The sequence below is a fragment of the Pleurodeles waltl genome, chromosome 4_1 (assembly GCF_031143425.1).
Source record: "Pleurodeles waltl isolate 20211129_DDA chromosome 4_1, aPleWal1.hap1.20221129, whole genome shotgun sequence".
Classification (NCBI taxonomy): domain Eukaryota; kingdom Metazoa; phylum Chordata; class Amphibia; order Caudata; family Salamandridae; genus Pleurodeles; species Pleurodeles waltl.
In genome coordinates, this window is record NC_090442.1 from 409,352,934 (window position 1) to 409,379,103 (window position 26,170).

Sequence of the window (26,170 nt, forward strand, 5' to 3'; positions counted from 1 at the left end):
ACGTTTTTGGCCCTATTGACCCCTGGTGCCTGAATTATGTTTTGAGGGGAGTGAGGCACATGGCCATACCCCCAGGGCCCACTGTATGTTTTTTAAGGGACAGAGGATGGGCTAATAAACTGATTGAAAGGGGGGGACAGTGCCCCCTCTTCCCCCCCCCACCCCTGAGCCTTCCGTGGCTCCAGGGTCTCATAGCCTGCAGCCAGATCACATGCTATATCCCAGGTAGTACACCCCCGGGACACAGCAGTTTCCCTGCTGGTGCAGGCAGGAAACCTGTGTTTACTTCCACCTGGCAGAAGGATTTTCAAAATTCCTGCCAAATGAGAACAAATACAAAATCTGCTCGCAGCCGGCCAGAGCTTTGAAAATGCTCCTGTAGGTTGGGAGCAGACTTTTGATCTATTTCCCTGCCCATACTGAAGCGGGCAGGGAAATAGATTGAGAGTGCCCTCGCCAGGAGGGAGCAGCATAAATAGCTGCGTCCTGCAGGCAAGAGCAATACCGGCTCCAGCAGCATGGAGAGCACCGGATGAGGAAGTGGGGGCCCTGGGACTTCCTTTGCAGCCCCCGGCCAGTGTATGATGGGCCCCAGGGCCCACTTTTAACTGATGCCCCAAGGGATTTGGTTCCAAAGTATAAAACAGCTCAGCAGGGGGCTCTGTGGTTCACTCCCCTTTATTTTAAGTAGTGGCACTGGGAGATTGAGTACTCGGGCGTCATAAGGCTCTTGGAGGGAGTTTCCACATGGCAGTCCCCTCTAATAGACATACAGCCCATGGGTAGCCTGAGGAGGCTCGGGGAGGGCCACCTACCCTAAAATAAATAAAAAGGACTGGGGGATGGGTTCCCTGGAGCCATGCCCTGTGGTCATCCCCCCCCCCTGCCACACATGGCAAAAGGCTGTGTGCAGCATAGGGTGCACACACAGCTGAAGGCTTTATGTATGGTAATTAAATATTACTTTACATTTAAAAAAAAAAAAAAAAATAGAACTTCACTGGAAAAAACAAAGGTTGTAGTTGGTAAAATGTTCAGTAACAACGTAACGTTTTAAACTCAAAAGCACTGAAATTTACCAGTTCTAGTTCTCAAGTCACGATCACGCATGCCCTAATGTAGCTGTAACTCGCACCCTCGCCATTCACTGCAAATTACCCCACATCTTACATCACTCATAACATCTTTTATTACAACATAAAAAATAACACTAGAACAACTACAGTGAAATTAATTTTTTTCATAACTGTTTTTATTAGCAGTTTAATTAACCAAGACGGTAAGCCCCAGCGCGCTAGGAGACAATAAATGCATTGACATAATACATAAGAAAAAATACCCGATCTACTAATACAGCCTTTACCCTTATCCATGTGGGCAAAGGAAGAGATTCCGATATAATTTCTGTGTTCAGTGTGAATGAGCTGTGTGTCAACGTTCAAGTGTAGTGCTCTCATTATGAGTGGGGTTATGTGTCCTGTAATTCATCGTAAGACCTTGTTGGGCCCTACACTTTTTTGAATTTCCATGGTCATCCGAAGGCCAGGTAAATCTCCCTCTCAGCTATCATATACTAATCCATCCCCCACCTCCACTTTCTTATTGTGGGGGTCTCAGGAGATCCCCATTACTTCACTACGTTTCTCTCCACCACAACTAGTCCTAGGTTGGAAAAAAGAACTTTGGGGTGTGGCAAATCTACCTCTGTGGGTATGCTGAGCAGTGTGTAGCGAGGTTCCACCAGTATTTGCGCCTCAAGTACCTCCCCCACTTCGCATATACTACTTGACCCATACTTCTATATATTCGGGCATGTCCACAGAGTGTACATGAACATGCCCCTTTCGGTCTCACAATGTAGGCAGGTCGGGGTTCGGGCCCTCCCCATTATATGGAGCCTCACCCTGTCATAATAAGTCATGCAGAATTTTAAACTGAATTAGTCTTAACCGGATACGTATGGCCACTGTGCGAGGGTGCATAAGGGCAGCCTCCCAGTTGGTGCCGTCAAGTGGTCCCTAGTCACCCTCCAATCAGAACCTCAGTTGTCTAAGTGTGTCTGGCATATTATTGTTCAGGGTTTTGTACGTCCAAGAAATGGCTTTCTTTTCCAATTGACCCAGGAGGTCTATTGAGGGGGGCTCATTCTGGGAGGTCGGATATGTCTAGGTTTGGGGCTTGCCAAGCTTACGCTAGTTGAATGGAACTGTAATGCTGTGTCTATGAAAGATGGTATTCCTCTTGTAGGAAGGTGAAGGTCTTTAGTACACCGTCGCTTACAAGATGGCCCAATTTAGAAATACATATGGTGTCCCATTCCTGAAACCCCGAAGCTTCCCTAATTCTTTCAAGTAGGTTCCCTCCCACAACGGAGTTTTCCTCGTAAATGTAGTGAGCCACCCTATCTTGTTCAAAACATCTCTCGTGAGTTGTGTGGGTAGCAGGAGTGACTGTTTACCCCCGAATAAGTAGTGTAGGTGAGATTTGTGCATGAATTGACTCCTTTAAAGCAGATATATCGGGTGATTCTTGGGTGCTTGTTCCCAGTCGTTTATTGCTATTAAATGTACAGTCCAATAGTATGCTATGAGATCCAGTAGAGTGAACCCATCGCTAAGAGCTTCCCCACAAGAATGTGCGGGCATCACGTCTGTCTTGGTAAAGATGTCATCCAACAGTTTTACATAGGGGTTCTGGAAGGCATATAGTAATGTAGAAAAAGAGATTTTTATACAGAGCTGCCCTCTCAAATAATGTTAAAGTAAGTTTCCCCCATTGCTTCATATTCTTGTGAAGCTCAGACATAACTGCTACTAGATTTTGCCCTTGATGTTTGTTATGGTCTAGTGTTATATAAATCCCCAGATATTTGAAGCCATTCCAGTCTGTGTAGATTGGCTCTGGTGATTCTATGCGTTTAATGCGGCACCCTATCTGATAAATGTTCAATTTGGTCCAGTTAATTCTATTACCCAAGTAGGTTCCATATTCCTCTAGTGTATCCCAGATCCGGAGCAACGTACCTACAGAGCTAGTGATGTAAAGAAGGATATCATCCGCGTACAGAGAGATCTTTTCTGATTCATTGCACACCCGGAAACCCGATATCTCTGTGCGGGACCTGATAATACTGGCAAAGGGGTTCAAACGTGAGGGCAAACAGCAGTGGTGAGAGGGAACATCCCTGGCGTGTGCCTCTTCTTATAGGGAATTCATCTGACTGGTGACCATTTACCCGAATAACTGCTGTCTGGTTGGTATACAGTAGGTTAACCCACTCCCAGAACCTTGGGCCGAATCCGAGCTTTTCCAGCGCTAGCATCATAAACGGCCAGTGGACGCATCGAATGCTTTCTGGGCATTGAGACTTAGCAGCAAATGGGGCTCCCCTCGCCCCTTAACAGCATTGATCCAAGCATGGAGGTGATGCTGGTTACATCTTGTCGACCTCTTTGGCATAAAGCCTGTTTGGTCCTGGTGAATCAGAGAGGATATAACCGTTACAAGCTGCATGGCAGGTGTCTTGGCAAGGAATTTCACTTCTTCATTCAGGAGCGAGTTTGGACGTTGGGAGTTGCACTCCTCATGGGGTTTCTTTTCCTTGGCATTCATCACCATTGTGGCCCTCTGCAAATCCCAGGGGAGTTCATCCACCTTTTTGGCATCTCAAAATACCTGTAGGAGGGTAGGGGGTGAGAACTTCAGAGTTTCCCTTAAAGATTCTATTGGGCCTGGGAATCTTACCCAAGGACATTGCAGCAATAGCCATTCTAATTTCTGCAGGATCTATGTGCTGATCTAGGGAGTTCCTATCCTCCACTGTCGAGCATGGTAAGGGGATCTGTGCCAGGTTGCTCTTAATAAGGGATGGGCCCACAGTTCTGTGCATGAGGTAGAGGTGCTCATAGTATTTTGCAAATGCGTTGGTGATCTCAGAGTTAACATTGTATGTAGCCATGTTTTCCACCACTATGGAGTGTATCCATTGCACTTCTCTCTCTCTGCGCCCCAACCAAGCAAGAAGTTTGTCTGCTCTGTCCCCTGCTTCATACAAGAACTGTCTCAGGGATAGGTCTAGGGTCTTTGCCTCATGGTGCACCAGTGCACTAAATTCCTTTTGCAAGATCGTTCGTTTATGCTGGGCATGGGGATCAGTCACAGCCTCAGGATCTCGCCCTAGGTCAGTTAATTGTTCTCTCTATTGACTCTAGGTCTTCCCTCTTCCTTCTGCATTTCTGGGCTGTAATGTTTTGGGCTCTATCTCGAAGAACTGATAGGTAGGCTTCCCAGAGTGTGATCGCGGAGCCCAAGGAGTCTTTGTTTTATTGTAGTATAATTTGGTCTCTACTGTCACTGCCTGGGCTATTTCTGCATCTTTTAAGTCCTATGCATTCAACCTCTAGCAACCCTTATTTTTAGGTGAGCGGGTCTCAATCGCGAGCCTCTTCTGAGAGTGGTCTGACAGCCCTCTTGGAAGGTATTCTGCCTTCTCCGCCACTGTTACCTCGCCCACCGGTGTGAGGATGTAACCTAATCTAGAAAAACTCTGTGGGTCCCAGAAAAGTAGGAAATGCACGTTTGATGGCGACGTCAGAGGTCAGTTAGGTCCAGGAAGGGCAACATGTCAGACAGAGGGGTCCCTCTTGCGAAAGGTGTTGTAAGCTATGATCTGTCCTGGTTGGTACAGATAATGTTGTTGAAATACCCCTTCAATTAGGTGAATAGGTGAGCCTGACTCCAGCAGGACCTCCGCAACTTTTGTGTATGTCTGTTGCTGGAGTCTGGTGGGGCGTAAACACTCACTAGTGTCATCTCTCGTCTCCACCAGTGCCTCCTTGTACTGCTACGAATATGCCTGCAGGGTCTCTCCAGATTTTTGTTGTCCTAAGCGGTGGAGACTTCTTAAGCAGAAATGCTACCCCTCTAGACCCTGTAGTAAATCCTGCGGGTGCAATGACAGTGTATGATTCTCTACTGAGGAAGTGGCAGTGGGGACCCATGAGATAGGTCTCCTGAAGGAAGACTGTCAGTCCATCGCTATTTAATGTCATTACTTACCCCCTCTTGATTGTTTTGCCCAAACTGTTAACATTCGAGACAACAAGGTGTACCTATTGTTTTCACCTATTAGGATTATGTGTCAATCATACTAAAAACAGGGCAAGCTCTTCCTTAATAAAGGGAAACTGTTACAGTCTTGGTGTTATGGCGTTGTGGTTGTCATTTAGGTATTATCTCCATTTGTAGAAGGTCATCATAACCATTAAACACAAAAACTCCCACATCCCCCTCATCCACCTCCCACAATTCCCTGTGAATGATATGATCCACAACCAACAAACTGTTCCGCAGAGAGGATGGAGAGGTCTGTAGTCCTGTCCCACACATTCAACCATAACTCTCACTGTGTGCCTATTTAACTGTGTAACTCAGTGCATCAACTGACAATCTCTCACTGTACATGTGCAGAGTTTGTGGATTAAACTGGAGTTACTGTTGCTGGGGGGGGGGCTTCGTTTGATGCGTTGCCCCAGAAAACATTGCTAGATGGCCTTCAGAGGCAGTCTTTCTGGAGGTTCAGCTATGCCAGTAGGTAATGGCATGTCTAGTGCCTCCTTCCCCTCCTCCATTCGGGCTAAGGCTGACACCAGAGGGTGTTGTGAGTCTGGGCCATCCCTGTCTTTGGATCTAGTCACGTCATCTGCTCTTGGTGCTTGTCGCCGGGCCTCCTTTTCTTTGCGGCTGTCGTGGTGTCTTCATGTAAATCTGAGGATGGTGCGAGTGTGTGTGTGTGTTATGGATCTGGGTTTCTGGCTTCTGGAAGGCCTACACAGTCAGTCTGAGTGTGGCTTCCTGCATGGAGGTTCTTGCTGCAGCACTGAGTGGGCCCCACTCCTCTGAGTCGGCGGGGGCTTACCTTTCTCTTTGCAGTCTCCCTAGTCAGCTGAGGCCTTTCCTCAAGCCATTCCTACACCTCCTCCGGAGTTTGAAAGAAGTGGGCCTTTCCCTGAAACAAGACTTAGTTTGGCCAGGAAAAGTAACTTGTACTGTAGTTGGAGGGTGTGCATTTTGGCCTTGACTGCATTGAAAGTATGCCGCTGATGCTGAACCCCTTGGTGTAATCGGGAAGCTCTTAATCAGCGAGTTCCCTTGTCTCACCTCTTTCATCCTTCTGGCATCAGCTAAGATTAGGACTTGGTCCTGGTAGTTAAAGAAGCGTGCTATCATTGGTCTCAGCTGAGCTACAGGTGGTGGTTTATTAGCCAGGGCTTGATGAGTTTGTTCTATCACAAAGCAGGATGAGAGTCTCTCCTTCGGGAAAGTTTGAACAAGCCAATCTCCCAGGATCAGCGTCCTAGCCGTCCAGACAGCAAATATAGAGTGCCACTAGCTCAAGCATGTAGTTTCCCAGGTTCTCGGGCGGGGAGGTCCCCAACTGCGGGCTTGTCAGGATCCTTCTCCCAGGTTCAGTGCAATCCTGTGTTCCTGGGGCCCCCTGCCTGGTCGCCACTCTCCATTGGTCCTCTTTTCTAAGCTAATGCAGCTGCTGTTCATCACCTAGCGCAGCAGGTTTAGGGGATCTGGGCGAGCCCTTGCAGATAACGCTGAGATCCCATCGAGGGAAAAGATCTATATGTGATCTGTTAGTAGGATTTTAGCAAGATTCAGTTGGGGCCTGTGTCGGAGCGCTTCACAGAGCATCCGATCGCATTGCCATCTTGCTCCCCCCTCCCCCCACAGTAAATTATTGATGAGAAAACTCTGCATGGCGGGAGCGCAAGTTAGTTACCTTGGAGAACGATTTATAGTACTTGAGATAACTAGGACTATAACTGGTGAATTTCAGTTGTTTTTAGACTTTACGTTGTTACTGAACATTTTAACTAACTATAACATTACTTTAAACACTGCTAGCTACAGGCACTGCAGGGAACAACATAGACACCCCCTGTAGCGGAGTGCTGCAAGCACACACTCGGGCTGGGCAAGCCGACGCCCCCTCCGAGGCTTTCCTTTGTGTGCTGCCTGCAGATAGGCAAAACACTGTGTGATGTTGGGAGGTGGGTTCCATCCCATATCATGATGGGCCCGAGATTGCAGCGTAGAGGACCAGGAGCCGCAGAAGACTGGGGTCAAGATGCCGCAGAGTTATGTATGCCTTCCTGGAATCCCTCTTTAACTCCCTCAGGGTGGACCTACGGAAAGTAAAAAATTATGTGTTGCAAGAACAACAAGATATGAGATACGCAGTGGGCTCTCTGGGTGATAGTGTCCTCTGTAGAAGACAAGATCACAAGGGGCAGAGAAGTCCTACAACTCCAGGAATTTCAACCTGACCTGTAGGTTCAGGCGGGAAAAATAATGTGCTGGAATAACATTCGCTTGCGAGGAGTGCCAACTGGAGCTAGGACCATAAACATCTCTGGTTACGCAAGACCCCTATTCCTGCATACCTTCCGCCACAAAGAGGGGAGTCATCTCCAACTCGATTTGGTCCATCAAGTCAGTCTCCCAGGGTACAACAGTACACGCCTTTCGGACATCCTGGCAAGTGTGCATAATCTCGAGCTGAAGGAGGAAATCCTCAGTAACCCAGAGACCCACAACCCCTCCAATTCCATGAGCACAAGCTCTCGTCCTCCAGGGCCTCTCAGCACTTACTCTGCGACAACGTAGGGACTTTAATTCTATCACAGAATTTATTTGCACCAAGAGGTCACTTATAACTGGGGACACCTATTTAGGATCACCTTCCGTTGCGAAGTCGAACTTCATCAGCTTAAAACACTTCAGGAGGCTTGCAAAGTCCTCTGCCTGCAGCCAGAAGATGTCCAATGTTCACTGGTGGGGGCAATAAGGATGTCACCCTCTCAGGCCTCACACTGGTGTAGGCCTTAAAAACAATCAAGTTCTAGCGTCCAGACCCATCTGTGATTGCACAGAAATGTAGGGTGGTCTTGGATAGACTCTCAGAATACCTGATGCTGCAGGGATCATCCTTAAGGCTCCTCCAAGGGAAACTCCGGACACCCTGCCAAGTAACACATAGTCCCTCTCCCTCTGAATCGCACCAGGGTGGGGATGTTGCTGAATGGACTTCCTTTCCCACAGATGGGCAGTTTGCACATTACCAACCAAGCTTTCCACAACAAACTCAACTTCTCATCTTCCACTTCCTATGGACTCCACTGTGGTAACATTTGTTTTGGTTCTTGTTGGGGAATGTTTGTGTTTGACACTCCTCACAACAGGGCCACCCAAATTGTACATTTCAACACTGCTAAGGCCAGTAGCATAAGCATGCTTGTGCGAGGTCCAGGGCTTCTCCCCGTCACGGAGTGTACACAAAGGTCCACTGCAATATCGTCCTCTTTAATTACCAGAGGTAGACCACAAGGTACTCTGCCTCAGTGTCCAAAGCCTAAATCACCCGACCAAGTGGGCCGTGATATTGTCTAAAAAGGAGTGCACATGGCTACATAAATTATAGTTCACACTGGACATGGAAAAGCTGACACTTGCGTGTGAACTCGAGCTGGACTCCTATAGAGAACTATAGTCTCCATTCATAAACCACCTCAGTTGAATTTAACGAACTGACTTGCACCAAATATATCAAGGTGCTGCACCTGATCCCCTGACCCTCAGGCATAGAGATGACCACGGATTAGTGCTACTGGACTGAGCTCAAGATTCTGTCCCGAGGGCCGCAGGTTGAGGACCCTGTAAGATATAATGGCGTGGGTTCTATTCACTTCCTGCCCGCTCAAGAGTGTGGGAAGGGGTGGGGATTGTTGGGTTCTGGTTTTTGTGTTACATCAATTTCATGCATCTCTGGGTTGTAGGCGATGACTGTCTACTGAAAACGTGACCTTTATTTTTTCGAAAATCAATAAACCGAATTCACCCATAAAATGTTTTAACAGACATTCTTACCTAACTATACTGTCCCTTTAACCCTTGTTTTTTTAGTGAATTTCCAAGGTTTTCTTCAATTAAAATTGACATTATTACAGTTCCTAACTATAACGGCACATTACCCTTTGTTTTTTTCAGTAAATATATAACGGAAAGAAGTTAATAAGAACTACCGTCCGGAGGCTATGGGCCTCAATAATTGGTATAAGTAAACCAGTTGGAAAAACGCAAATTATATCTTGGTCCTAAAGTGAGACAGGAAGGATTTAATTAAAAACAAATGTACACCCGAATGTGTTTATAAATAAGGCAACAACTTATGGTTTGATGCAGCCTTTCTGTGGCCAAACGATTTAAATTCGAGCCATTCCTGGGGTGTGCCCATACAAGTTTGAGGACAGGCATTGCATTCCTGAGGCTGTGGGGTTATTGTTGACTAGAGTGTTTGGTAAAGGATTTCTGGAGGGGGCTGTGCCGGACGAATAACAGTGATCAGACCCGCTGCCTCCTGGAAGGGTGCTGAGATGGCGGCCGCTGCGGGCTCCCTGCGTGTACCGCGGCGTCATAAACCGCTTGAAACGAAGGGATAGCCGTTCGCGGTAATTAATACCATCCTGGAGGCATCTAGTGTGAAGTTACCATGACGGAGAGTAGTCAGTGTATCCGGAAGCACTGTACCTGGTTGAAAAAGGTGAGGGCTTTCTTGTGATTCTTCAGAGCGACAATCTGTACCTTGAGTTCCGCATACCCTCCTATTGTGAGAAAAAGTAACGTTGTACTCCGTGAAAGTCACCACATATTTAACTTAAAATTTACAGCAGGAGTAGAGGGAGCGTTCTTGAGAGAAATGCATTCTTTGAAATGTATCTGTTTCTGAATTTTCACAGACTATTTTCCATTCACGATATTTAAGCACACCAAGGCAGGAATCTTGTCTCATGCTGACACCTTCCTCCCGACAATTGTTTATTTAATTTTAGAAGAAGTTATTCTAAGACTTTTCTTACTGTCATTGTAACATACACTTAACTGTTGCTTATTGTTGCACTGTATGCCTTAAAGGCAGATGCAAGATGTTTGACGTCTTGTATAACAGTTGTTCTTCTAATCTTCTACACTTATATTTTATATGCAACTTTTCGATGATTGAATCTCTGTCTTCCACTCCCTCACTGTGAAAGTATGACTGGGCATATTCTGTAAAAGTTAAGTGTGCTTCATAAAGTACCTCCTGGCTCTTGAGAGAGGTGATGTTGGTACAATATGCCGTTGAAAATATCCAACCACTGTTTAAGGTTTCTCATAAATTGCATTTGAAAACCACTTAATTCGTTTTAAACTGTTCCATAAGATAATGTCCCTTTTCGTAGTGTTCGAACAGTTTCTCTAGGAAAGGGATCCCTGTTTGTTTCTCTGAGGAATGTGTAAGTTGGGGACAAACAAACCTAAGCAAACACCATAAAATGGAACGCGTTACACACGGTTGGTAAGGGATACTTGACTTTACGAGTAAAAATGTGTTCCTTTTTGTAAACCGTTGTTTCTTTGTCCTGTGTTTCTCTGAGTTTTTTTCAGTGTATTCTTGTCTGTTATTTGATCACATTGATCCTGCGTGTGAGTATTTGATAAAAGTAGAAATAGCACTCAGTCCTGAAGCGGAGAGATGCTGTCACTAGCCCAACACACGTAATCGGTTGTTTGCTTTTCTGTCCACAACGTTCTCTAAAGATCCATAGATTATTTTTTTCAGTTTGATATCCTGTCTTTCGTGTGATATTCGGGGCTGTTGCACATGTAGGTTGTATGATTTGTATTGCCCTCAGGTGTTCTAGTCACTAAGGGCAGGTATTCAGTGCAAAATTCAAGTAGGTCGGCTGCATACACTCATATTGGCCTCATAATGTGTCTTGCAGATGCTTTCTGGGCCACCTGAGCACCCGTGGTATTCATTTGCTGTAGTACTTCCTTTGTGGTTTAATATCACCTCCACCTGAGCACCCGTGGTATTCATTTGCTGTAGTACTTCCTTTGTGGTTTAATATCACCTCCACCTGAGCACCCGTGGTATTCATTTGCTGTAGTACTTCCTTTGTGGTTTAATATCACCTCCAAGCACACTGGGTATGCTCCGTGTAGTTCTCAAGTGGTGGCTTAACTGTGCCTTCAGTAAGTTGGGTCTTTTAGTTGCTACTGCGTGACCTCTGTATACACGAGTGGAACACACTGATGTGCGTCGAAGAATGGTTCTACATTTTATACTGTCCACCCTAAAGTGTGAGGACCTGCGTGGGCATTGGCGTCCACTCTGACATTCTGCTGCACCCTAGCCGCCGAGTGCTTCCGTCGTACCTTGTACACATCCCCAAACAAGTACCACATAGATTAGTGAATAAACACCCTGTTAGCCATGCGCCCAGGAACCTGATAAAATAATATATGTGCTCCATACAATCACCAGGCTATGAAACAGTATAACAATGCAGTCAGAACACAGAGAGCACTGTATACATATCCATACAAGGCAACAATACAGGCAGCAGCCTGGCCAACTCCGCTTCCAAAGCTTGACAATAAGGACCTTGAGATGAGTAATAGTAAAGTCTGTCACTAATAGCGCTATAGAACTGTGTCACAAGTCCTATATACCAAGCAGGTTAATATTTATAGCAGTGATACTTAGGATGTACTGTGTAGGAATAGTATTTGGAGTACTTTATGTCTAGGTGCAACTCTCATAGAAAAATCAATACCAAAGGGTGAGTTGTTTCACGTGGCACATCATGTCTGTTGCTGTCTTTATGTTTTGACTTATAGTGCAAAAGGTCATACATGTGCTTCGTATAATCTTAAACTCATAGTAATATGGTGGATATAGAAGTTGCTTTAACAAAACGGAGCGTTTAGTTAAATGACGAAGTAGATACGAAAGGGCCATAAAGGTAAAGTCTTACCTTATGAGCAAATCTGTATGTTGGTGTAAAATATGGCAGATGTCCACCCAGTCTGTTATTCCAGAGAAGAGTGATCTAGTAATACTCACAAGGTGGTGTTGCTATTCTAGATTACCGGGGACATCTCTGTAACGCAACGAGCTGTACAAGTGCCGAACTTCCCACTATAAATGAATTGCTTCTTTTTGGTGCTCAGATCACACTTGCCATAGCTAAAGATTGTGTTTGTCTGTCCTCTGCCACATGCTCAACTATACATGTGTGGCACTTTACTGAGAGTGGAGTATGAATGGAAAATAGTGACACTTTTTGGCCAAATTTGTCTTCCATTGTCCTTGATCTTTAAATATAAGTCCCTATGGAGTGTGTGCTGGTCGCCACATCCCGCCTGGATTTTATGTATACTTTATGTATACTGGCTCTCTGGAGTCGACGGCTGCTGATGAATGGTGAAGTAGGGCTGAGCAAGTTTCTGTAACTATGATGAGCAGCTTCCTCTCCCCCAATGGGGGCTTGTTCGATTACATCATGTTAGACATATTTAAAACCTCATGTTTGATTTGTAAGTGTTTGTATTTACTTTTTTACAGGCACCTAAATAGACCGTCTTGCAGTCTTCCTTGTTTCTCTGAAAAAGAGTTCTGAGGTCCTTTTGTTGAGAGAGAGAGAAGCCTCTTTTTAAGCTGTTATGGCGAGAACTAACAAAAGAGTAGCAGGCAGAAGGTAGCTAACTGACTGTGCTTGTCTGAAGTGCCCTGTATTCTGCTCCACCACCTGCTGGATGATAAATACCCCTGTCCTGCTCCAAGTGCCAATGCTGGAAATTGTATATTTGTCCCAAGTTACAGGAGCAATTTTATTTTTTTATTTTTTTTAATTTAAGGTCTTGCCGGGGACGACACTTGCGTTATCCGTTTACAAGTCTTTTTTTTTTTTTTTTTTTTTTTTTTTACTCACAAGGGGCATGGAGCCCACCCCATTGCTTACCATTGGTTGGCTTAATTGTCAGCCTTAATTTCTGGCTCCTGTTTGATCAGCATGCGATGGCTTCACTTTCTGCTCACCTCTTTCTCCTGTTACTGGAGCATGGACCCAGTACAGCTTAATTTTTCGGCAGTGTCCTTTTACTGCTTCCACTTTGTTTTGGACAATTTTTTTCTCCTACTTGCAGCAGTTCGTAAGTCTGTATTTTTAGGTTGTGCTGCTCCTGGTTTGCTCTGTTTCTTGCTTTCACTGGTTCGTTTCCTGTGTTAATTTCCATTTACTTTTCATCAGCACAACAAAACCAGCAGACCACAGGTTGTCACTTTAAGAATGGTTTCAAAATACATTAATGGCTTTGCACTATCGCTATTAAGTAATTATTAATTTTCTTTGTAGCTGAGTGCTTTTTTGGTATTTCGAGATTTATAGGATGCCTTGGGCATGATTAAAAAGTTTTATGCAAAATGGTGTTTTGTTTTTTTAAATCTCGTTTGTGTTTGCACATTTACGGATTGGCTAGAACATTCTAATTTGAAAATACCATTCAAGTGTGAAAATAACATATTTTATTGTTAAGCACTTTTTTGTTTGTGTGGCACTCCTACTGCTCTACTGTAGCTTAATGTGTATGATTACTATACTATACAATACAATGACAGGCCATACCATACAATGACACGCCGTACCATACTATACAATGACAGGCCATAACATTATATAATGACAGGTCATATCATACTGTGCAATGACTGGCGATACCATCCTGTACAACGACAGGTCATATCAGATCATATGCCGTACCATATAATTCTGAAAAATAACAGGCCAATACCATGCTATACAGTGACAGGCCATTCCATATTGTGCAGTGGCATACCTGCCATACTATACGGTGTCAGGCTACATCATACAGTGCTGTACTATGCAATCACAGGCCATACCATGCTATGCAATGGTACCATATTATGCCATGACAGACCATGCCAAACCATACCATATTATACAATGACAGGCTATACCATGCCATATCATACAATGACAAGCTAAGCCAAACCAGACCATACTATACCATGATGGGCTATACTATACACAATTGTTTATTTTTATTTTTTACCTTAAGCATTGCTATACAACAGTTGTGCTCTTGTACAACATACCTAAAAAATAAATTGACAATGCCAATAAATGTTGCATAAGTTAAACCTGTTGATTTTGCCAGTGGTTTTTGAGGTGGGATTTGCAAATAGCCTGGCCTCCTGGAAAGTGCTAATGGTTACCTTGAGGCTCAAGTCTCAGTAACTTGCAGTGAGGTGACTAGGAAACATATAATCCCAGTGTATGTTGCGCCTTAACCTTCCCTATCCAAATATGTATTTTAAGGGGATTGGTCTCTTAATCAGCCTTCATGTTATGTTCATGAAAATGATCTGTTAATGTTTACATTGTTGTAATTGAAGTTGTTTACTAGAGTAGTAGCTCATCTAGAATGGGAAGATATCATTAATGACACATGTATAAAATGGTGTGGCCTCATGCAGACTGAACTGTATGCAGATAGATCGAAAAGTAGAGTAAGAATAACACATAAACCTCATTATAGTTAGAAAAGCAAATGTATTAACACTCCAAAGATCAGATATTCAACAGATACTTAGCTTGCCAAGATCAGCAGCAATTTAAAGACGGTGAATCCTTAGTATCAGAGATTTTTGCTTTGCTGACATCACAGATGCTTTTATGATCTTGATGCAGTTAAAAGTGAATTTCCATATAATCTGTGCCCTCCCATGAATCTAACAATTCTGAGGATTTCTGTTCAGTAACCTCTGTCCCTGAACTACACAAGTTACAACTGCCCTTTTGAATCTTTTGTTGGCATGACAAGCCATTTATTTTGAAATAATAATGAAGTTTGTTTGATGGTGTCACTTGCATGTGTGTGCTTGAAAAAGTAACTTGCTGTGTTGGCAGCAGAGATAATTCATGCTAGTGGTATCCCTTTTTTTTTTTTTTTAGGACCGTGCGCAAAGCGCTCTGTCCCTGGTGTAATCTCTATGGGCTTTTAGCCGCGCCCATGAGTTTGGTAGGTTTGTGGGCTTGCTTTTTACAATTAGCTTCATTTCATTAATGGAAGGCATGTATATGTCATGCCTTTTCCAGTGTTTAGCCCTCCTGAAGCGCATCGGCCAACTACTGAAAACATACGAGGCTCAATGTTTTCTGTATGGTTTCTGGACTACTTTTTCTCTTTATTTCGCAGGCAGCGCGATCTCGCTGGGCAGTATTCGAGCGATTTGCATGACATCGACCTTGTTACATGGCTAATTGCACTTTTGCAATACGTTTTCCTGCAAGCGAACTTCTGTTTCCTTTTGTGTGTCTCCGTCACGCTTCATGGTGGCCGCGGGCTTGCTTATGTGAAACTGTTTTACTATTCAGTTTATGTGGCAAGAAATGTCCGGTTTGGAGTTTAAAACGCGAATAGCTCTAACTCGAGCAAATGCGATACCCGTTGCTTTGCAGATGCTTGTTTTAGAAAGGCAATACGTGTGTGGGCAGAGGGGCATAAAAATCATTTCATTTTGCAGATACCAACTTGATGTGTGGGTAGACGTTGGTATTATTGTGCATGGCCTTTGTTTGGCAGTGCGACTAATACTTTTTTGCACATACCACTGGCACAGATTGATTCCTGCTTGGGAGTAGAGCCGTTTTGCCTAATGTTCATCAGTCTTCCTCTCTCTTTGGATTGCCATAATATGTTGTCTTCAACGATTGCTGAACCAAAAGGATAACTCTGCAAAGGTAATGCTTTGGGGATCGAAACATTGACACATCTCTTTTTGGACTGAAACTTGTCTCCCATTGAAACTTTGATACTAGTCTGACAGTTTCTACAATGTACCTGTGCTATGAAACATTTCTTGCGCCCATGGAAATACTTTCTTTCCTTTGCACGTTTCCCCATCTAAGCACTGTGCCTTATCCCCTGTGTTTGATTATTGTATTGATTCATGCCATGATTTTTTTTAATACACTTATGCTCTAGTATGCTCTATTCTTTACTTTCATCTCAGTTTTTCCTCCTTCAACTTGATTGTTACAGTTCTGTTCTGCAACGGTCATTCATCAAATTATGCTTCTACATAATGTGATATTTGCCATTCCAGATTATTGCTCTAGACTTATGACTTGAGCAAACCCAACCTTGAACCTGTATCAGTTTGTCTTGATATGAACAATTTAAAAAGTGACTATGCTTTTACTGAATGGACCTACAAAGCATTTTCAATAACTTCTTAATGAAAGTGACCCCATTCAGTACATATACCTGAGTGGTAGTTGATGTAGGTATACATTTACAGTAGCCTCATAAATGTATCAGCATTAAATGTTAGAAGAATGGCAATACAATGTTTTAATGAAGCCCTTTGGAGTTTCTGCACGTCACACCCGTTATTTTTGGTGGATTGCTGCGGCAGAAAAAAACATTGAAGTGGTTCAAAGTATATATTTAACCCGAGTGCCATGTGCAGATGTTTCCCTTGCTAAATGCTTTTTTTTTTTTTGTTGTATCTGGATGGAAAAGCTTCCCCGTGATGGGCCCTTTTAGTGAATACTTTTTTCATTCTGTTTTGGTTTGAGCACTCCATACCTCCCAATACAGAGCGCTTCACGGGTGCAGGAGGACTCGGGGCCGCTCGGTAAGATGCTACTCTTGTGGTTTTGCTGAAGTAGTGGTGTTGCAAACTGGTAATTTCTAAAGTGCCGCTGCACGGCTGAGATCATTTATTTCTTTTTATAGCCTCTGACACACCGTGGAAAATGGTGCTTGTCCAAACGCCCAAAATACCGCTTTTCTTGCTTTCCAGGAGAGAGAACCCGTGTCCTATGAAAGTTCCGCTTTTCGCTTACGCAGCTGCCACTTTCTTGTTTTTCAGACGAACGGACACATTTCTGGGAATGGAGATATGTACCAAGAAAGGCTGTTGCGTTTGGAGAACGACAAGGAATCTCTTGTGCTGCAGGTGGGTGTTCCTGGAAGCCTCGGGTTCTTTCATGCAACAGACAGACTTCACCTGAAGTAACATCCCCCCATCTCTTCCAGGTTAGTGTTCTGACGGACCAAGTGGAGGCGCAAGGCGAGAAGATCCGAGATCTGGAGTTCTGCCTCGAGGAGCACCGGGAGAAGCTGAATGCCACAGAAGAGATGCTACAGCAGGTACTGCTGCAGGGGGGAGGGGCATGGTTAAAGGGACAGTGCACACTTTTCTGTCCCTGGGTGCGAAGCGCTCCTGAGAATATTCAATCCTGGAGGACGTAGTCTACCTTCCGGTTTGTTTCTGCTTTAAAAAAAAACAAAAAAACGTGTAGACCCGTCTCTGATAAAGCAAGAACCAGTGTGTGTGTTGAGAAAGTCTTTTTGAAAGGTGTCATGGAAGTTGAGACTTCTTTTACCCACATGGAAGTTACACAAACCAGTGTTTGTTGTACAATTGATATCCACTGCAGGTGTGATTGCGTTACTGGACGTCTTAGTTCCTCTCTTAATATTCACCTTTCTTTAGCTCATTCGGAAGTTTGCCTTCTTTCTGATGCACAAATTATTATTTCTAATTTGTTTGTTCCGAGCTAAGAGGATTCGGTGTTGTTTCAGTGGCCTGTTACGGTTGTTCCTCACCTAGTGGAAGCCATCAGATGGCAACCGCACAAGGTGGACCGCAGTGTCGAGGAGCAATAGGTGGCTTCACGGCTCCCCCTCGTAAGCCGTAAATAGAGGCCCCCAGTGCAAAGTGTCCTGATCCTAATACCCGAGGGCAGAGCCAGGTTCAAACGGACCACCTGATCTTGTTGAAAGGTTGCTTAAAAATGGAAGAACTAAAACTTAGGACGTAACTGTTTAACACTTACACTCTGAGGCTAAAGAGCTCAGACAGCAAAGCATCTTATAACCTGTGATGTGCTAGCAAACATCTGTGGCAGATTTCTTCAGAATGACTAAAGCATCTCTTTCCTGTACCAGGAACTTTTAAGTAGAACATCCCTCGAAACACAGAAATTGGATCTAATGGCTGAAATTTCCAACTTGAAGCTAAAATTGACGGCTGTGGAAAAGGACAGAATAGACTACGAGGATCGATTTAGGGATACGGAGGTGAGTTATTTTGTTGCTTTTATGTTTCTTTACTGTACCCCATATGTTCATTCCAAAAACGGGATTATGAGTATGGCATCAAACATTATTGGTTAATAATATGAAAAACATTATTACCGAAACCTATGTTTATTGAACCTTCTTCTGATGATGACTCACGCTAAGAGCTCACACAAATAAAAACTTGTGCAGAAGTAAAAGCTTACAAGTCACTGATGTGAGGCACTTCATTGTCTTTGTCTTGTTGTAGCCTGCCACTCCTAACAGTTTCTGTTGTCAATTACGAGCAGGCAGAAATGTGATTTTTGTTATTGAAATTTTTGGCACTTTGTACCAGTCTGCTTTATTTCTTAGTTCAAGTGCTTTTTGAGCAGTAAGGTCCATGACAAAATCAAGGTGCCTCATAGAATCAACCTTTTTATGCTCTATATCTCAGACTATTAATGGGGAGTGTTTTTCACCAGCTTTTGCAAGTCACTTCACCACCACAGTATCACAATGTAACATTGTCTAGGAGTGCTCAGTCCCATTCTAAACGTCTGGCAAGGTCTTGTCTGACCCGTCATGTCCCTATCTGTCATTCGAGGAGAGTAAGATTATACAGCGTATATACACGCCCAGTACTGTTTTGTTATTGTGATGTCCAAGTCTTAAATATGGTCAAGTTAATGTGTAATGGCTGGGACATCTGGTTGACAGGAAAGAGTGGTAAAAAGGTGTGTGGGACAAGGAGTATATATGAGCTGTACTTTTTCAGTGTTCGTTTTTTGCGGATTTCAGTAGGGATTTCCAAACCTTTTGAAACCGGTTTTACCTAACCCTCAAAATAGACAAACACTGTTTTCCCAGTGTTTACAAAAATGTTGCTTTTTTGCGTGAATGTTATAAAGCACTTATTTATTTTAAAGGAGAAGTAATGCAGGGTATTTGATTTCTTCCCATTTGTAGTCTGTGCAGTGGACTTAAAATTAGACTGTGTTAAGCATAGAAATTTGTATATTTCACTCCCACTCAGACTCATCTCTTTACCCTCTCTCACATCTCATTACCCGCTGACACGCACACTCGGTCAGGACTCTCTGGTTTACAGGACTATAAATGAATCACAAACTAAGAATGCTGTATTCAAATATTTTAATAAATCCCTGGACACAGTTGGCGGTCATTCATCTACTCCTTACTGAATAATATGATATTGTAGGTGATGGCCAACTCTGCCAACAGCACAGTACCTTGTGAAATGTTTACAGTTTTAAATTTCACCAGATTAATTTGTAGCTCTGCATTCTAACGCACATAAAAATTGATGCGCTAAGCATGCTCAAAACTGCTTTTATGCACTCTTTGCCTGACTACATTACAGTGGTACTGCTGTTGTGTGAACATTCATAGCTTTCAAATGTCCTCGTTGCAGATGTCTCACTTTTTTAGTTGTGACCTTTTAACAGACATCACATTGCATTGTAGGACTTGAAATGCAGCTGTTAACCTTGTAACCATGGGCTCATAAACTTCAGGGGTAAAGTGTGGTTTGGGGAGAACCCAAGATTAGCTGAATATATCACATATAACAATGTAACACCTTCCAGATATAAGTTTTGTTATGTGGAAGGTCTTGTGTCAAGTTTTCATAACTATCCCATGTGCATGGTGACAACTCTCTTGTCACAGGTACCTGTCACTACACCTTGCATGGAATGTTTAAAGCCTGGTTTGTTTGACAGATGCCCTGCTATCAAGCCTGGCTTGTTAGAAAATGGGGCTATCAAAGGATTTTACCCCTTCTGTGTTTGTGGGTAAATGTGATAGTACATATTGGCTAATATTCTTAGGAAAGAACCATTTCACCAATCAGTGCAATAATTAAAACGTCCAAAAAACTGAAAATCTTTTCAATATTCACAGATTCTCTACAGTGTACAAAATAATTAGAACAGACCTTAACAATGCTTCTAAACTCTGCAGCTTTAATCCATACGCACAAAACAGTAGGAAACGAAAGAAAGAGAAGATAAGGTAATATTTTGGTGACATCCCTAAAAAAACAAAACGTAAGCAGAATGATCTTAGACCAGTCTTTCATGAGCATATGTTTTATAACAATGTTACATTGTGTTGGCCCTTTCATAAAGACTTAACAATGATTAGTTCTATCTTACTTTCATTTCTTTAGATAGCATTTTAATTTGTTGTCAGTGTACATATGTTTACACTGATGAGGACTGTTTGCCTTTTGGTGGGATTTTATCGCTTTATCATAGGTTTAAACCTAAAACAGAATAGCCTGTGTATATTGCAATCCAGGTACTTGACCATATGTTGCCAAAGCTTTAACTCTTGTTTTCTGGTGAGAGGGGCAGGTGTGTGTGTGTTGCACTTGTCACAGCTATGCCTGGTCTGTGTGTGATGGATTTCCATGTGGATATTTCATGTACTGTACTTGTGGTGTTTTTGAGGAAAGCTTGTTCCTTTGACTGTGCTGTCATCCGTTCTGCATGTGAGAAAAGCTGACTTGGTACTGTCTGTAATGTACCTGTTCTAAATGAATGAAGCTTGCTCTGTTGCTGCAATTGCAGTACACCTCTTGTCTTTAGTGAATATCACCCTAAAACTGTGTAAGACAAGCCACAGCTTCTGTCTGTGGTTTCGAAGCTTAATGTGCTGCTACCTTTATCTAGCCTATTTCTGTGTGTGTGTGTGTGCGTGCGTGTGCGCGCACTTAAGAGCATAGCATTTTAATCTCATCCACATCTCTTGTCACTACTTCCTCCCATATCGCTGCTCCTCACTGTCCCATATCACTGGTCATGTTATCCTTCGCTAACCCTATCTTCTGCTGGCCTTACTTCCTGCTGCCACTGCCACTGCTCCTCTCACTCGTTCCCTTTTCCAACCACACCCCCCTCATTCATCGCTGCAGTCCAACTGGTGCCTCCAAGCAACTGACACTTCTCCAGGGTTACCATACATTAAGAGGCCTAAAGAGGAACACCAATTTCTGTAGTGATGTCTTGATCTGTGGTACTCCCTTTATTTTATAGAACAGCAACATTGCATATTTCAACTTTTTACTACTCTAGCCACCTACTTTTCCTTAACTTCATCCATGACAGTCTGCTATAAGAGCAAATAATTCAACTCTTAGAATAAGCCCAACATAGGAGAAAAGAACAAAAAACGTAACCCACAAAATGAGGGTGGCATATGAATCCTCATCACTGTGTTGGTTAAGCTTATTTTGGACTTTCTATTTTTACTAGTAGTTGGGTATGCTTAGAATATGTTCCCTGGACAGAAAACATTAAGCCTATGAGTTTTCTTGCCTGGCTGGTGCATCTTTTAGAGTGAGGCTGCCCCCTTGGGGATGCTCCCCCACACCTTGGAAACCACTGCTCTAAGGAACCAGTGAGTGCAGGCTTTGTTTGCATCGGCTCTTTTCAGAGTGATCATGGTTATGGGAACTGGGCACAATCAGGTAGTCTCATTATAAATGGAAATGTGGTTAGGCTCTAAGGTACAAGTGGTAAGGTGTCCTACAGACAAAGTGAGCAGTCCAGCAGTGACCCCGAGTTGAAGGCGTGTAATGTGGAGAGCAATCAACATTATGCACAATTTTTTAACCTTTTAAACTTAGCCACTGGCTCTGGGCTGAAGCAAATCCTTCCCTAGACCGGTCGAACCAAGCTTTTGCTCACTAAGAACACTATTCCAAAAAAGATTAGATATTTTTGCTGCTCACACCTCTTGCTTTAGCCATCACTATTGCTTTTATACAAATCTTCAATTACAGAGTATGTGACCCTGAAATGTCTCCACCTCATTCTGCTTTTCTGGGCAGTATCTTTTGTTCTTAGTTCTGTATTGGCCTGACTGAATTCCATCCAGCGCCAGAGGAGCTTTGAGCAACTTTTCACAAGTTCCCACTCCTGCCCATTCCCCCAGGAACAAGAAGCCGTCCCTAAAACTCCTCTGCAGCCGCTCTCCAGCTTTCCATATTAGCACTTGACTGATGCCCTCGGAGTGCCATCGCCATTCATTTCCTTCAACCAATATCAAACATTCCACTAGTCATCTCCTAAGAAAAACCAGTTCCCTTCTCTGTAACTTTCTGTTCTTTATTTGTACATCCCACAGGTGCTAGGGACATATGATTTCCATATTTCGTCTGCAGTATTCATTTCAAATGTAAAGATGAGTCAGACAGTAGGAAGCAGTATACAGCATCCCATGGTAGAAGGGCTGTTTCTAAAAGGTCTCTGTATGTTAGTCTCTGGGTTAATAGCACACTCCTGTCACACTTGCCACCTTTAGGGCTCACATGGAAGATACCAAAGTGAGTCTGTTGTGGCTACTTAAAGACATAGGTGATGCAGATCACAGAACTCCTGTTTGCTTCTAAAGTGGGCTTGCTCCTGCAGGTGTCCTACCAAACGGTCCTTCTACTTGCTTAAATTGTTTCAGTGCCTTTCTGCGTCCTTTACTTTGGTTTTCCACATGCCATGTTCTCTGTCTGTTTTTTTTAGCGAGCCACACCTTCAAACTCATTAGACGGCGTTATTAATCATTACATCAACAAACCCTCTCCTACACACACTGCCCTGTCAAAGGCAGAAACATATATGTCCACCAGTTTCCTGTTCTTTCGTAGAGCAGGGAAGCTGGCACTGGTTCTATCAAAATATATCCATAATTGCCACGCTCTTTTAAAGTGCTGTCTTGTTCCTGCTACAGTGCACGGTTTATCCTCTTGAATTATTTTCAAGTACTCTCTCTCCCCATCAATGTCTCAGAATTGATCTAAATGTATTTTTTGTAACTTTAAAAATGTGTGTGCTTTATGCTTGCTGCTGTATAGAAAGCTGTTTCTTGAGTCGATTTAAATATGTTCATGTGTTACAACTCAAAAACCAATAGAACACTCAGAGGTAAATTACTGGAGTCGTCACACACTTCGGACGTGAACACCCAACTAAAACCGGAAACATACCGGAGATGCTCCTTCTTGTCGCACAGCGTAAAACTTACCTGAGATACTCCTTTCTGTTGCTTGGGATAAATGGATATAATGTTCCAGTTTTCAGGTGTTCATGTGAAGGCAGTGCGCTCACAAAGAGGCTTTGGAGGGCGTGTATCTCCACCACAAACATCACCCCACATGACCCCAGAAGCCCTACCTTCCACTGTTCATTCTCCCCTTCCTAAAGTAACTCGTGTGGTGATCAGACGAAAATATTACTCTCAGAAGGAAACTTATTTTTAAAAACATAGGGGGAATGTATGTACTTATATATTTAAGAGGATGCATTTCCATAACCGCTTACCCATAGCAGAAATGGAAATCCTGGCGGAGCTCTTCATACAAAATATAACGAAATATTCTTCAAGCGTTTGGGGATTGTGGCTTTCTTGTAACTGTCAGCCTGATGCTTTTCATTTCCTCTGATTTTCCAATCTTCTCCTATTTTCCCCTGTCCTTCAACTCTTCGCATGCTACAGTCTCTCCACACCTTAATAGCTGAACTCAGACAGCAGATGGAGAAGGTGGAAGTGGAACTTGCGTTATTCCAAGAAAAGCGATTACAGTATGGGGATCAAGAGGTGACTTACTGCCAGTGAATCAGCATGCCTGCCAGCCATTAATCCGCACAATGCTTCACTTTCATGCTTTGGAATTGGGTTTATCTGGAATGTTGCATCTCCGTGGTTTAACAAGACTGGCATGCTGTGCTTTTGCAATTAAATTTTAATCTCCTGTTTCCAACCTTTCTTACAATGCGGCTTGAGTATAAACGCTCTGTGCTTTTGTGGGCTTCTGTAAGCCCCAGGGTGGGAGGTTTCAACCTCATGGATAGGTTTCGGAAGTCTCCTCTAGCTTCTCTGGCTCGCAGATGCAACATTAGGACTACAAGTGCCGAACAGTTGTTTCAGTGAGAAAAACAAAGTGCTGAGTGGCATGCTTGTATTAATCTCAGCCACTGGTAATTTCTGTAGACCACCTTCCGGTCCCTTTTGTGTGTGTGTGTATATGTATGCACGCACATGTGTGTGTTATTTTTTTTGGGGTCATGTTTCCACAATCGGAATCATCTACTGCAGACAGGGACCAACCATTTGTAAATCGATCTTGGCCCCACATCAACTGTTTGAGGACATTGAAGGGACATAAGTGTAATTCACTGTAAGTCCTCAGTTGAAGTAAACCCTGACACTGATGATTTCACATAAATGAGTGACATATCCATTTATGTGATACATGAAATCAATAATTATTTAATTTCTGACAGTTCGTAACAAACCAAGAAATCTCTTTGGTTTGTTGTGTGACCTTATCCCAAAGTCACTTTGTACAGTTTACTTTTCCAGTTCATTTATTTGAGTGCCAGATGAATCTCGAAGTCTGGGTCTCCCTCAGGAATGTCAACTCTTCCCTAGCTCGGGGGCTGCTTTTTTATGAAAATATTGCCCCCCCCCTTTATTTTTTAATGGATGCTTGTTAAAATGTCTTGCAGTGAACTGAAGATCAGTAGACAAACACAATTGTCTCTGTCTTCCACAAAATCTTTCTTTTTGGCTTTCACAGATGTTGGCATGTATGCTTATTTCTGATAGATACTTCTAACCACAGATTCTTCATTATTAGAATACCTTCAGGTTCCTGACTGGATCAGGAAGATTTTTAAGCATAGCCCCTGTGCCCAGGTGGGTGTGTTGTGCAGCTCTGTCAACCCGACTTGGCCCCAGAAGTGACAACTGGATTTAGAAATAGGTGCCACCAAAGTGCGCTGACATCTGGTCCTCTCTGCACCTTCGTACATGGATCCAGAGCTCGCTCCTAACTTCTCAAACAGTTGACAAGTCCCTTCCCCCCCCCCCCCTCAAATTCTACTCCAGTCTGCAAGGTATTCTGTCGCCTTCTAAAACTACAGATTTTAACCTTTTATGTACTGTCGCAAGCAGATGTCTGACATACCCCTGCAAGGTGTCTCTGGTGTTTGGGTTCGGGCCATAATTCTGTTGTGTGAGGAGTATGCCCTGATGGACACCATGGAGATCCAGGGTCGTTAGGCCAAGCTGTAGGTCTCAGAGAAGTGCTTGAAGTAGTGTAAAACCAACTCCTTCTCAAAATAAAGAACACAGACCCATTTCCGATCTCGGTCTGCTCCTGCAACAGGTCGTCGCCTCCGTCCAAGTCTTCAAGTAAGTCAGAGTCCATAGAGAAATGCAAGAAGTCCAAATGGGCCTTACCGCTCACCTTCTGAGAAGTGCGAGAGCGTCAAGGTGCTCTTCTCTCTGTCTGTCTTGGTCTTAGTCCCCCACTGAGGAACCGATTACGCAGTTGATCCTGATGCACACTGAATTTCTGGGCCATCGGCGACGCCACAACCGAGTGAGGTGTTTCAGGGGGCAATATAACTAATATTTGGCGCACTGCTGGCTCCTCTGCTTGCCATCGGCCCACACTGATCTGTGGAGGCCTCCAGTCATGGGACAGCAGGGGAGGCCACCTTTGGCGTAGTCTATGCCTCCCAGACGCTTTGTGTTCTGATCTGACTCCAAAGCTTACACCTTGTTCAGCAGCACGATTGATGCTGGTTCCTACCTTGTCACCACCGGCCCAGACACTGCTGATGCTGGAGGACTCCAATCCTACTGTTTTGTCTGACTATGAAAAAATTGGTCAAAACCTCAGCCAAAGTTGTGACCTGGAATTGTTCAGACATGTCCAGCACCAGCTCGTTTGGACTCTGATAAAACAGTGCCTTTGCCTACGATCCACCCCGGCTCTCCAACAGCCCATATTTAACCAGCTTTTGTTGACAATGATGATAATGGGTATGATTTCCCCCCCCCCCCACAATAAGATGTAAAACTTAATTTGGATTTACAAGAGCCCGAGTGGATTTGACATTTCTTCTGACATGGGGATGAGTTCTCCTTTTACTCCTTCAATGGAAGACAGAGCCTCATTCGCTGTAGTCATAAGACAAGTAGCTGAAGTCGTGGACTTAAAATTACTGCCTGATGAAATGAAAATCCATGTTCTCACAACTTGGGCAGCCCGTGGCTGAGTCCTCGCTGCCATTCAACAAAGCCCTGACTGGTACCCTTATGGGTAACTGGGCTAAACCCTGTTCCTGCCTGCCTGTGAACAGACAGGAAG

At 43.7% G+C, this 26,170-nt stretch overlaps 1 protein-coding gene across 9 annotated transcripts in view; it reads left to right on the plus strand.

Moving 5' to 3' along the window:
• The window catches only part of PPFIBP1 (PPFIA binding protein 1), a 736,231-nt gene that overhangs the window by 164,574 nt on the left and 545,487 nt on the right, over positions 1–26,170 (plus strand). For all 9 annotated transcript variants that reach the window (XM_069228637.1, XM_069228638.1, XM_069228632.1 and 6 more), the window contains exons 4-6: positions 16,796–16,882; positions 16,963–17,076; positions 17,878–18,009. In XM_069228637.1, coding sequence (XP_069084738.1) covers positions 16,796–16,882; positions 16,963–17,076; positions 17,878–18,009 — 333 coding nt within the window. The remainder of the gene's footprint in view (positions 1–16,795; positions 16,883–16,962; positions 17,077–17,877; positions 18,010–26,170) is intronic.